This window comes from Conger conger, chromosome 17 (genome assembly GCF_963514075.1).
Source record: "Conger conger chromosome 17, fConCon1.1, whole genome shotgun sequence".
Lineage (NCBI taxonomy): Eukaryota > Metazoa > Chordata > Actinopteri > Anguilliformes > Congridae > Conger > Conger conger.
In genome coordinates, this window is record NC_083776.1 from 6,883,570 (window position 1) to 6,896,375 (window position 12,806).

Genomic DNA, 12,806 nt, shown 5'->3' on the forward strand with positions numbered 1-12,806 from the left:
TATACTTTAGTCATATTTATTTTAGGACAATAGACAGAAGATGCATGTAATGTAATACTAATTCCATTTCAGGATCCTTTTCCCTTTTATGATTGTCTTCCTATTGTTTTGCTCTTGTTTTTCAACTGTGATGAAGTTTGTGTAATGCATATATCAAATATACATTCAGAGCACTTTCTTAGGTATTTCTTTTAGACTTATTTCTTTTAAGTCTTGTTAAGTCTTCTGCTGTAGCCTGTCCACTTAGAGGTTTGACACGTTGTGTGTTCAGAGATGCTCTTCTGCATACCACTGTTGTCATGTGTGGCTATTTGTGTTACTGTCACCTTCCTGTCAGCTTCGACCTGTCTGGGCCTTCTCCTCTGACCTCTCTCATTAATAACGCATTTCTGCCTGCAGAACTGCTGCTCACTGGATGTTTTTTGTTTTTTGCTCAATTGCCTGCAAATTCTAGATACTGTTGTGCATGAAAATCCCATTAGATAAGCAATTTCTAAGATACTCAAACCACCCTGTCTGCCACCAACAATCATTCCACGGTCAAAGTCACTTATATCACATTTCTTCCCCATTCTGACATTTGGTCTGAAAAAGCAGCTGAACCTCTGCTTTTATACATTTAGTTGCTGCCACATGATTGGCTGATTAAATATTTGCATTGACAAGCTGATGTACAGGTCTACCTAATAAGGTGCTCACTGAGTGTATGTTTAAACTGTAACCAGCTTTACTGGCTTATTGGAGAGACTGTTGAAGGGCTGTGTGGCGGTGATGTGTTTGCTGTGCAAACCCATTGGCTCACTATCTGTGGAAAAAGGTCTCAGAGGGCCACCTGAAGGCACTGCTGGGATTCGAACCCAGGATCTCCTGTTTACTAGACAGGCGCTTTAACCAACTAAGCCACAGCGCCGCGTGTTCTGGATCTTGTACCTCCCGCCATGTGGAGTGACACAGATGTTGTAAGCCGGCTCGGCTTTTTCTAGTTTTTTTTTATGACTTTACTGTGTTATCGTGGGGTTTGTTCCATCTGAGCGTGACTGATGGGTCGTTAGTCCATCATTGAACAAAATCGTTTGGGACCGACGAGGATGGGATTCGAACCCACGCGTGCAGAGCACAATGGATTAGCAGTCCATCGCCTTAACCACTCGGCCACCTCGTCTGTTGGCGGCACAGCCCCGGTGGACCCGTGACGTTTACTATTTCACCTAATGCTTCAGTCATTTTTCGCATATTAGCGTAGTCATATACGTTTGCTTTAGTTTTCACTTTTCAGCTTCACCGTTGACAATGTTAATGCAGATATTTCAATATCGTGTTGACACCCCTCTCCAGAATTGTATAGAACCTGCTGTTGACTTCTGGAAGATGGTTTGTTGAGTCTATATGTCTTGCAGAACTGCACTCGTTGGATTTGCTTCTTGACTGAAATGGCAAAAATAGGTAAATCGATCAGATTTAGCAAAATTTTAAAGGGAAATTCATGTCATTCACGAAAACACAAACTTTGCTTATGGTGCAGAAGCTAATTATGGTGATATTATTGGTGTTGCGGTGCAACACACAACGGTCTTTCGACCAAGTAGTGAAAATTGAGTTAGAAAACAACATGGCTTTTCTTTTTTAATTTAACCTTCATTTGACCAGATTAGATTTATTGAGATTAAACTCTCGTTTTGGAAGATTAGTAAATCTGTGGTTTATGTAGTGATGTGGTTAAGAGCAGCAGTGCTTATATCACACAATAAATATAATTGAATTCGAAGGTGGAAAATCTCAGAAACACTTGCGTTGTTTTCACAGTGGACTGGTTGTGTTTTCAGTGAGTTGTTCCTTGACCTTGTGATTCAAAGCTGTTTCTTCCCCTTTCTCAGCCCTTGAGTAAATAAAGTTAAAGATTAAAGAAAAACCTCATAATGGGACACATGCCCACTTGTAGGTATCAGAGTGCTATATTGTATAAAGGTAAATCCTACTGTTACTTTGGAATTCTCTGGTCTCTCGAAGCTTCTTGCACGGAGCACACAGATTCCCCAGATTAATCTGTTTTATTTTAAACTAAAGATTTGTCATTTGAACAACCATTGATTTTGAGTGCTTCTTCAACATCATTGCTGCCAATTAAATTCACCCATGTAAAAGGGACGAGGAATATTTCCTCAACATAGATGTGGGTCGTATATAGGTGCCATTCTGCTACCTGGACATAACAGGATGCAAAGAGGATGTTGAGAGGGCACTGAGATTTCCCAAAAATTGTAAAGCACCCGTTTTTTTCTTCTCTTTTCTGACTGTAAGTTGTGGGCTGGGGCTTGTAGATGTTTTGGTTCTCAGTCTCAGCTGATCAGGGATGGTAATAAAAGACATTCGCTCGCACAACCCTTTTAACAAGGAGCGTGAGAGCAGGTAAAAAAACGTGACGTGCCCTGGTTTATCCCCCCCCCCTCCCCATCACCCCCCCAGGTCCTTAGCCTCTGTAAAAATGTGTCTCTCTCTCTCTTCGGCTTTCAAGGAAATCGTCAACCCCCCCCCCCGCCCATAAACACGATGTTACATCTCTGCAGCTTTGATCTTCAAACGCACGCTCCGGCCTCCAGGGACGGCACACTGAAGATGTTCCAGTGGTGTTATATGAGCCCGGGGAGGTGGGGGATCAGTGTTCATACGCTGATCAGCCCGGGGACGTGGGGGATCAGTGTTCATATGCTGATCAGCCCGGCGAAGTAGGGGATCAGTGTTCATACGCTGATCAGCCTGGGGACGTGGGGGATCAGTGTTCATACGCTGATCAGCCCGGCGAAGTAGGGGATCAGTGTTCATACGCTGAGTAGCCTGGCGTGTTCCAGGCCCAGGGACACGGCGGATCAGTGTTCATACGCTGATCAGCCCGGGGAAGTAGGGGATCAGTGTTCTTGCACTGATCAGCCCGGGGAAGTAGGGGATCAGTGTTCAGACGCTGAGCAGCCTGGCGTGTTCCAGGCCGAGGGACACGGCGGATCAGTGTTCATACGCTGATCAGTCTGGCATGTTCCAGTGGGGGGGACGTAGGGGATCAGTGTTCATACGCTGATCGGCCCGGGAAGTAAGGGATCAGTGTTCTTGCACTGATCAGCCAGGGGGCGTAGGGGATCAGTGTTCATACGCTGAGCAGTCCGGGGACATAGGGGATCAGTGTTCATACGTTGAGCAGTCCGGGGACATAGGGGATCAGTGTTCATACGTTGAGCAGCCTGGGGAAGTAGGGGATCAGTGTTCATATGCAGAGCAGCCTGGCTTTTTCCCCACGGAACACCGCTAGTCAGGGTTTAGCGGCAGCTGCCATTTTGTTTCTCTCTTGGTTGTTTATGATGGATGACATCACACTCTGTCCTGCCACTGTAGAGATGTTCACGGTGGTGAAACGCAGAAGGTTGAGCAGCAGGCTGTTGGAGGCATAAGCTTGATGGTCTTAGGAAGTAAACGGCCAAAACAGGCTTTGTTGTTCTGGCAAAATCCACTAGTCTTGTCAAAACAACAGTGGATTAATGCTATTGATGAGGAGGGAATGGTTTCTGAGAAGTAAAAGCTATGGTACCTGTGTTCTTCAATCCGGCCACCCCCTCCCCACCAAAAAAAAACAAAATGAGCGAAAAAATACCACAAAGTTTGCCTTCATCAAGCATTCAGGCCCTCACATTGATTTTTGAAAGCTTCCTTTGATGTCTCATCCCAAAGACTTGTAAAGAATTCTGAGGAACTGTCAGTTTTTTCTTTTCCCAAAGTCAACAAGTGCCAGTTTCACCTCTCAGACTTCCTGTTGTTAAAATTACATTTCGTGAACGAGCAGCAAAATGGCTGCTCATCTCTCAAACCAAGGGAGGCGCCCAGAAGACGCTGCGTGTTGTAAAAAAGAAAGAAAAAAAAAGCCTCCTGAAATGTCTCCCGTTTCTTTTGTTTTGCAGACGTTTGACAAGATTCTCATCGCCAACAGAGGAGAAATTGCCTGTCGAGTAAGTGTCTGAAACATTTAAATCGCGCGTGGATCTCGAGGAGTTCGCGCACGTGAGACGCGTTGAGACTCACAGGTTTCCTCTGCCGTCGACAGGTGATGAAGACGTGTAAGAAGATGGGCATCAAGACGGTGGCAGTGCACAGCGATGTGGACTCCAGTGCGGTAAGTGATCTCGGTAATCGTGTTTAACGGAGCCTCACGCCCTCCTGGTGATCAGCGTAGCGGACGTATTACTGTCACAATCACGGCCCTCGTTCATTTTAATTGCAACGTGTATCCGCACGATCACTCTGAGCGTTGAATTTCAGAGAGTTTTTATATTTTTCAGAATTCATCGAGACATTGTAAACTTTTGTAAAAAAATTGATTACCTTTGCCACTTCGCAGAAGTCGGAGTTGTTCACAGAGGAATGGAAAAGTGACACCTGAAACCTGTTCAAAAAAAATGCTCTGTCTCCGATGAAATTCTTTTATAAATAAAACAAAACAAAACAAAACAAATGAACTCTGTTTGCCTGGGTAGATTTGTGACGGCGATCTGATTGTACTGTTCGTGTCCTTCGGGTGCGTGGATGTACGTCCCGCCCCCCCGCGGTGCGGTTTGGGTCCCCGCGCGGAGGCGCTCCGCTCAGAGGAGGTGGGACCGAGACGCCATCGGGGGGTTTGGGCCGGCGGAGCGGAAGGAGCTGCTTTTGATTGAGCGAGCGGCGGGCTGGGATTCCCCTGGCGCTGAGTGAGCGCCGCCCGGGTCGCCACGGCGATCGCTGGCCGCTCCGTTAGCACCTGACGCGCGACGCGTCGGTTCCGCCCCGGCCGAGCACGCGGGGCGCCCGTGTTCTGGCGCTGGAGCATCGGTTCGTGTCCGGGTTTCTGCGTAACGGGGACATGGCGGGGGACGAGAGGCCGATCGGGGGTCGAGGAGGCGCTCTGACTCGGTTTGGGGGATGTGGATTTGAAATTGACCTTGAGCTTCGGACCGTGTCTATGGATGGCTTACTGGTGCAGCTGTGGCTGTGTGTCCACACATCTGTCGTGTTTGTGGTTCCTCTGTAATCGAGTGGCTAATCGGTGGCCATTACCCGTACAATACAAATCTATCGCTAATCTGTGAAGATGAGCAGTCTGAGGTCAGCTAAACCTCTCGGTTCCGTCCTGCCAAAGGCTTTATTTAGGAAGATCCCTTCCAGACCGCAACATGGGTATTACTACTGTTATATTAAATATTTTCTGAGCTGTTGGGCTTTATATTAAGTCAGGTATGAATATAAATGTTTGGGGGTAGGGCGTTAAATAAACGTAAATCAGACATTCGTAATTTTGTGACATCGTACTTGAACAAGGTGGTGAGATATGCCTAATCGCCCATCCGTATCTATGAAACGTGTGAGAATAGCTGGAAGGAGTTGTGTGAGGTGTGTAAACCTGGTCTGTGTTGCAGGTTTCACTGAAGCGTTGTGGATGTGACATTAGTGGTGAAGAGGGCCGAGCTGATTGGCCGCTTGGCCGTTTCGGTGTGTTTTTGTGTCGAAGGCTCTCTGCTATGTCAGTAACGTTCCTCGCTGTGTCTCCGGCCTTCCCGCATTCCCGGTTCTGTTGAACGTGTGTATGTGTGTGTGTGTGTGAGTGTTCACATACTGTGTGAGTGTATGTGTCTGTGTGTGTGTGTGTGTGTGTGTGTGTGTGAGAGTGTTCACATACTGTGTGTGTGTGTGTGTGTGTGTGTGTGTGAGTGTTCACATACTGTGTGAGTGTATGTGTGTGTGTGTGTGTGTGTGTGTGTGTGTGTGTGTGTGTGTGAGTTCACATACTATGTGTGTGCATGTGTGTGTGTGTGAGTGTTCACATACTGTGTGAGTCTATGTGTGTGTGTGTGTGTGTGTGTGTGTGTGTGTGTGTGTGTGTGTGTGTGTGTGTGTGTGTGTGTGTGTGTGAGTGAGTGTTCACATCCTGTGTGAGTGGCTGACATTTCCGTAAAAGAAGAACGTATGACTCATTTCCATGAAGTAACCTGTTACCTCAGCAACCAGTTTTAGTTTTCTGTTTTCTGTACGTATGTACGTATGTACGTATGTACGTATGTACGTATGTGAGTGAGTGTGTGAGTGTGTGGACGTTGCTGGACGTAGCGCTCCCGCTCTAGAAGTGGGTGTGTTGAGAGGGTGTGTTGAGCGGGCGTGTTGAGGGAGCGTTGAGCGAGCGTGTTGAGGGAGCGTGTTGAGGGAGCGTGTTGAGCGAGCACGTTGAGCGAGCGTGTTGAGGGAGCGTGTTGAGCAGGCGTGTTGAGGGAGCGTGTTGAGGGAGCGTGTTGAGGGAGCGTGTTGAGCAGGCGTGTTGAGAGGGCATGTTGAGCAGGCGTGTTGAGCGAGCGTGTTGAGGGAGCGTGTTGAGGGAGCGTGTTGAGGGAGCGTGTTGAGGGAGCGTGTTGAGGGAGCGTGTTGAGCAGGCGTGTTGAGCGAGCGTGTTGAGGGAGCGTGTTGAGGGAGCGTGTTGAGGGAGCGTGTTGAGCGGGCGTGTTGAGAGGGCATGTTGAGCAGGCGTGTTGAGCGAGCGCGTTGAGGGAGCGTGTTGAGCGAGCGTGTTGAGGGAGCGTGTTGAGAGGGCGTGTTGAGCAGGCGTGTTGAGCGTTGAGCGAGCGTGTTGAGCGTTGAGCGAGTTCAGCGGGAGCGTTGAGTGTGCATGTTGAGCGGGAGCGTTGAGCGGGAGCGTTGAGCAGGAGCGTCTCTCCTCAGGTTTATCCTCCGCTGCAGGGCAGGGGGTCCGTGAGCGGTGTGGCTTCGCGATGCCGTCGTAATTAGTGTTAGTTCCTGTCGTTTACGGCTGAAAAGTCAGGAGCTAATGATGAGGTGAGATAAAGATGGAACTTGGACTCGCTGCCAGGAGCCCTCTGTCTGGCTGATGAGCTCCAAACTAATTAAAATGGCTTCCCCCCTTAAGTCTTCATTAATCCTTTCACTGGTCTTCTAAGTCCTTGTCATTGACTTTTCTGGTTGATAAAAGGTGGGGGTAAATCTTGCCTCTAACCTGAGCCTTACCTCGGGTGAACACGCAGCATCTCTACGAGGCTGAGATCGGGGCTGAACTGACTCTCAGGAACCGGCTCGCCCAGTTTGTGCTTTGATTGCTAGTGCCACAGATGTCAGAACTGGCTGACGCACGCGTGCACTACACGCGTGTGTCATGTGGACTACGGAACTGAACACGGTCCTCCCCCACACCGAGAGAAATCGTACTTAAAGAACGGTGCCCCGTGTGTCTAAGCCTGCTTGTGACCTTAAATGAGGGGGGGTTTTCTGTTTTTAAATATAAAAATGAAGAGGCGCCCTTGCTGGAGAGGAGTGGAGCGTGTCTGCTGGTGGTGGAGGAGAGAACGCGGTCCCTGGTGAAGCCCCCCCCCTCACCCTGCCCCCCCCTCTCCCCAGATCCCCCGTCCTTCTCCACACTTGACGGATATATCTCTGGCTGTGTTGGCAGGTGCTTACAGTGTGTGGGGAAGATGGGGAATTGCATGGAAAAGATTAATATTCATGACGGATGTATTGTCATAACCTGAAAATGTGTTGGGGTGGGGGTTTAGAGTGGGGGGGTGTGTGTGTGTGTGTGTGTGTGTGTGTGTGCTGTGTTAACGGCAGGCTACAGCTGTGGCTTTTACACGGGCCTTTACCGTCCCTCAGAGCTCCAGCCTCCATTACACACATGACATATGGGCGGCATGTTGTGGATACAACCGAATCGTGGAAGGATTTTTTAATTCGTATTTTTCCTGTTTTATTTTATTTTTTTTGTTTTTTATTTTTTACCCGCGCAGGGCGACAGGGCGTCGCAGATTACTCCCGCGTGAGAGCGCGGGGCCCGAGCGGGGCTCAGAGAGGGACCCGGAGAGAGGTCCACATTCATTGTGCTCATCAGCGGAGCGGCGTTTAATTGAGGGGAGCGTGTCGGAGTGGCGTGTGGCTAAGGAGCGTTATTAAGCCTTAACCGGGTGCCTTCTGGGAGCCCCGGCTGTAATCAGGGGGCCGTTGAGCCGGCCCGGGCGCGGGGGAGAGCTATGACGATTATGACATGTTAGCACATGTCTGTGGGACGGGCGGACGGGGGATGAGTTAATCAGGGCCGGGTCTAAGTGGAACCCCATGCTGCTCCCTAACTGCCCCCAGATATCCGCGTATCCTCCGCCAACCTCCTCTCATTAGCGCGGAGGTGCTTTTAATGGCTTGTGTATATATTGTTTTTTTCCCCCCTCCCTTGTCCTCGTTGAATAATTCATCCAGGACTTGCGCGTCTCGCATGAAGATCCGGTCCTGTGCTGCAGCTTCTCCCAGCCTCGCCCTGATGCGGACCCCAGCTCTGTACTGAATGGCTCGAGCTGCAGAACTCCTCTTCTGTGGTAGACCACACCAGCGTGGATCCGAGGATCTGTTTATCTCCGAGCTGATTGGTCAGCAGGGCTGTTTAGCCAGTGTCACATATGTGCTTGGCCAGCTGGGTGTCTGTCCTGACGTGTGTGAAGAGGCTTATAAGGACAGAGTCCTGTGTGTGTTTGTAGTGTGTGTAGCTGTGTGTGTGTGTGTGTGTTTGTGTGGCTGTGTGTGGGGCTGTGTGTATGGCTTTATGTGTGGCTGTGTGTGTGTGTGTGTTTGTAGTGTGTGTAGCTGTGTGTGTGTGTGTGTCTGTGTGTGTGGGGCTTTGTGTGTGGCTTTATGTGTGGCTGTGTGTGTGGCTGTGTGTGTGTGTGTGTGTGTTTGTAGTGTGTGTAGCTGTGTCTGTGTGTGTGGGGCTGTGTGTGTGTGTGTGTGTGTGTAGCTGTGTGTGTGTAGCTGTGTGTGTGTGGCTGTGTGTGTGTGGCTGTGTGTGTGGGGCTGTGTGTGTGGCTGTGTGTGTGTGTGTGTGTTGTGTGTGTGGCTGTGTGTGTGTGGCTGTGTGTGTGTGGCTGTGTGTGTGGGGCTGTGTGTGTGTGTGGCTGTGTGTGTGTGTGTGTGTGTGTGTGTGTGGGGTGTGTGTAGCTGTGTGTGTGTGTGTGTGTGTGTGGCTGTGTGTGTGTGGCTGTGTGTGGGGCTGTGTGCGGTGTGTAGCTTATGGATTCTCTGCTCTGGTTTTGGTGGGGGGAGGATTTGAGCTGGGGGGATCTGCCACAGGTGTGACTCCTTTCGGCAGTCGCTGTGTTTGTGTTTGTCCTCTGACTTTAAGCTTTGTTGTCCTTCCCTGGAAGGCTGCTGCTTTCTCAGCTGTGGCTCCTGGTCACTGGCTGGCGTCTGTCTTCACCTTCTCACTGTGATGGATCGCTGGAGCGTTTTCACCTTGGGGTTAAACCACAGCTGCCTCATATTGTACATATGTACATATTGTTCATATTAGGCCTATATGCAGCCAGTGTATTCTCGCGTCACTTTATTAATAATTCGTTTTTTATCTGACGCTTTTATCTCAAGCGACTTAGTTGATGAGACTAAGCAGGGGACAATCCCCCATGGAGCAATGTGGGGTTAAGGGCTTTGCTCAAGGGCCCCAACAGCTGCATGTGGCTACACTGGGGCTTGAAGCACCAACCTTCCAGGTCCCAGTTTTTAGCTACTAGTCTACAGGTTACCTATACTTAAAAAAATAACTTATTTGTTTCCTTAGCTGATAACCTTAGTACACACAGCTACGATTATCACAGCATCTGATCAGTTATTGGGAATGGGTGTTTGCTGAAGTCCAGGTTAAGTACAACACCAGTGAACCCCCCACCTCTGGATTGGAGTGTAGATCCGGCTGAGAGCCGGATTCTCCTCTTTTAATTCCTACCTGCCCGTGATTGACGGGGCCATCTCGCTTAAGGGTTGTTCTCCCCCTCCTGGGCCCGCCCCTCGGAAAGCCCCCTGGTAATTGGCTGAAGGTTGGATGAGGTAATCTGGGGCCCGAGCACAAATCTGAATGGCAAACGCTGTAACCCCCCCCCCCCCCCCACTAATAACGCTGCGGTCCCTGCTGACGGAGGATTGTCAGTTTACCTCGAGCGGCGGGGGGCTTCGCAATCAATCCTCAAAAAAAGCGGCGGCCGGGGGTCCCGCTGAGCCCCGGGGGAGGGGAACTCTGCGGTTTAATATGCGCCGCTTCCGCGTGCCGGTGAGGGGCATGCTGGGTAATAGAGCTGTTACAGCCAGGGCCGTTTAGCCTTCCCACACCTGGAGGGGAAAAAAGTCTCACGTGTTCATTTCCTAACTTATTTACTTATTAATTTCCTAACTTGTTTACTTATTCATTTACGCATTTACTCGTTCCTTCACTCATGCACTCATTCAGCCTGTTTTCACTGTGACTGTGGTGAAAGCACTACACAGATGTGTCCACTGCAGATCATAATTTAATGTGTGTGTGTGTGTGTGTGTGTGTGTGTGTGTGTGTGTGTGTCTGTGTGTCTGTGTCACAGAAAATTGACTCTCTCTTGTTTTTTTTCTTTGTAAATGACACTTTTTTTAAACGGGCAGAAAGCCTGTTTTTTTCATCCAGTAGGTAGGAATGGAAAACAACATTCCAGTTTTGCAGCAAGATGATTCTTTGAAGCAAATATTAAATGATTAATTTTTGCATTAAGGACGTACAGGATTGAAACGATGCGTGCGTTTTCAGTGAACATCCTGATGACATGATTAGCTGCGTACAGAAGTGTGCCGTGTGTGTGTTCCTGTACGGTTAGGGCAATGCGTTCTCCGCGTCTCGCTGTCTATTCCATCATCATTAATCGCTTAATCGCTTCTAAATGAGCCGAACACCAAGAAACCACACTACTTAACCAATATGTAAATCCAGACTACTTGCAATTTGAGGAGAGATGAAATTCACATGCTCCTGAGCTGGATATGATGGCTGGTATGTTGCGAACAGTTTTTCCCCAAGCCTGCGTAGTTTGAGAGAAGGTGTCATTAATTAAACCTTAACACAAGACTGCCTCCGTACATCACATCTAATTGTAATATGGTGATTTAATGAGACAAAATAACATTCAGAAATTATTAACCAGAAGGAGAAAGTAACTACATAACCAATTTGCCAGGAGTGACAAGCTCCATGTACTTTTCCTAATGAAAGCTTGTTTAAATTCACTTAAAAATCTACGGACAGGATTTGATATAGTTGCTGTATATATTATTTAAAAGGTAATTGAATTAAACGGTTAGAATGGAGAAATAATGTACATCATAAATATTAGCTGATTTAGTTTGGTTAAATTAATTTTAGATGAACACCCAAGGGCAATAAAAATGTCTCAAGTATTTAATGAAACATCAAGTTATGTGTACAATGCTCACGCTCTGCATTACTCAACTGCCATTCTTTAATTGTTACCGATGTCCAGGTGCCGTGCTAGGAGGCCGTCGTCATGGAATCGAATCAGCCCTTATTTCAGGTTTTCTGGGTGGAGGATCTGCAGGTTCTCCATGAGGACTGCCCCTGAATGTGGAGTGACCTGAAGGGCTAGTTTCAGTTCTGAATCCCACCGGAGAGGAAGAATCTGAATTTCTTCGTCTACTGGCCCCCCTCATCAAACAGCCGTTTACCACCGACAGATTTTGGGGAAAGCCCATCTCAGGGTTCTGCTGTACAGTTTCTGACTTGCAGATCCAGCCGATGACACGTATGCTCATTAAAAACGGAAACGGCAGACTGTCCTGATTGGCTCGAGTGTGATCCCGCTGCAAGCCGGAAGGCTGCCCTGACACCGTATGGGACCCGCTTCGATCTCGGCGACGTTTCTCGCCTGTCCGTCAAACCAGTGCCCCCGAATACTCTCAACCCCACCAGCCTCTCTGCTTGTTCCTTTTCCACGGTGCCACTTGCACATCAGAAACTACACCACACACCAGAGCTGCTCATCCCTGGAGATCTTCTGTCCTGTTTTTCAAACCCTAACAAAGCACACCTCATTCAACAGCTAGAGCAGGGCTGCCCAACCCTGTTCCTGGAGATCTACCTTCCTGTCGGTTTTCACTCCAACCCTAACAAAGCACACCTTATTCAACAGCGAGAGATCATGTTGAGCTGCTAATTAGCAGAATCAGGTGTGCCAGATTAGGGTTGGAGTGAAAACCTACAGGGTGGTGGGGCCTGTAGCATCGTGAATAAATTGACCCAGAAGGCTGTATGTTCAAACCCCAGTGTACCCACGATAAGATGTGTGCAGAGGGCCCTTGAGCAAGGCCCTTAACCCCACATTGATCCAGTCATTGGCCTCTGCTTTGTCAAATCAACAAAGCTTTGGATAAAAGCGTCAGCTAAATAGCTGTAATGTAATGGTGACTACTACCATACGCAGATCTGTCTGGGTGCTTGAGATCAACTCACCACAGTCCACTTTGTTTCTCAGGATTGCTCTGTAGTATTGTGATTCTCTGTAGTATTGTGACGCTCTGTAGTATTGTGACGCTCTGTGGTATTGTGACGCTCTGTAGTATTGTGACGCTCTGTGGTATTGTGACGCTCTGTGGTATTGTGACGCTCTGTAGTATTGTGACGCTCTGTGGTATTGTGACGCTCTGTGGTATTGTGACGCTCTGTGGTATTGTGACGCTCTGTCGTATTGTGACGCTCTGTGGTATTATGACGCTCTGTAGTATTGTGACGCTCTGTAGTATTGTGACGGCTCAGTGACCACTCATTCGTTCGCTACTGTTCCTGAATTCCGCAGCTTAGGGCCGTCTGCTCGTCTGAATCCTCTCTCTCCTTCCCGGAGCTGTGGAATGGGAGGAGGATGGGTGTAGGATTCCCGACGGGATTCTGCTGTAGATTATGGCGATGTGCGTTTCCGCGCTGCCGGGCTAAGCGCTGGCTGGTTTCA

General features: G+C 48.7%; 1 protein-coding gene and 2 non-coding genes across 3 annotated transcripts in view; 1 reads left to right on the forward strand and 2 right to left on the reverse strand.

Moving 5' to 3' along the window:
• pcca (propionyl-CoA carboxylase subunit alpha) overlaps positions 1-12,806 on the forward strand; it is a 144,488-nt gene that overhangs the window by 3,312 nt on the left and 128,370 nt on the right. The window contains exons 3-4 of the mRNA XM_061225833.1: positions 3,942-3,989; positions 4,085-4,153. Coding sequence (XP_061081817.1) covers positions 3,942-3,989; positions 4,085-4,153 — 117 coding nt within the window. The remainder of the gene's footprint in view (positions 1-3,941; positions 3,990-4,084; positions 4,154-12,806) is intronic.
• trnat-agu (transfer RNA threonine (anticodon AGU)) lies at positions 837-910 on the reverse strand. The gene has a single exon. It is a non-coding gene; the product is annotated as a tRNA-Thr (tRNA).
• trnas-gcu (transfer RNA serine (anticodon GCU)) lies at positions 1,081-1,162 on the reverse strand. Its single transcript has one exon. It is a non-coding gene; the product is annotated as a tRNA-Ser (tRNA).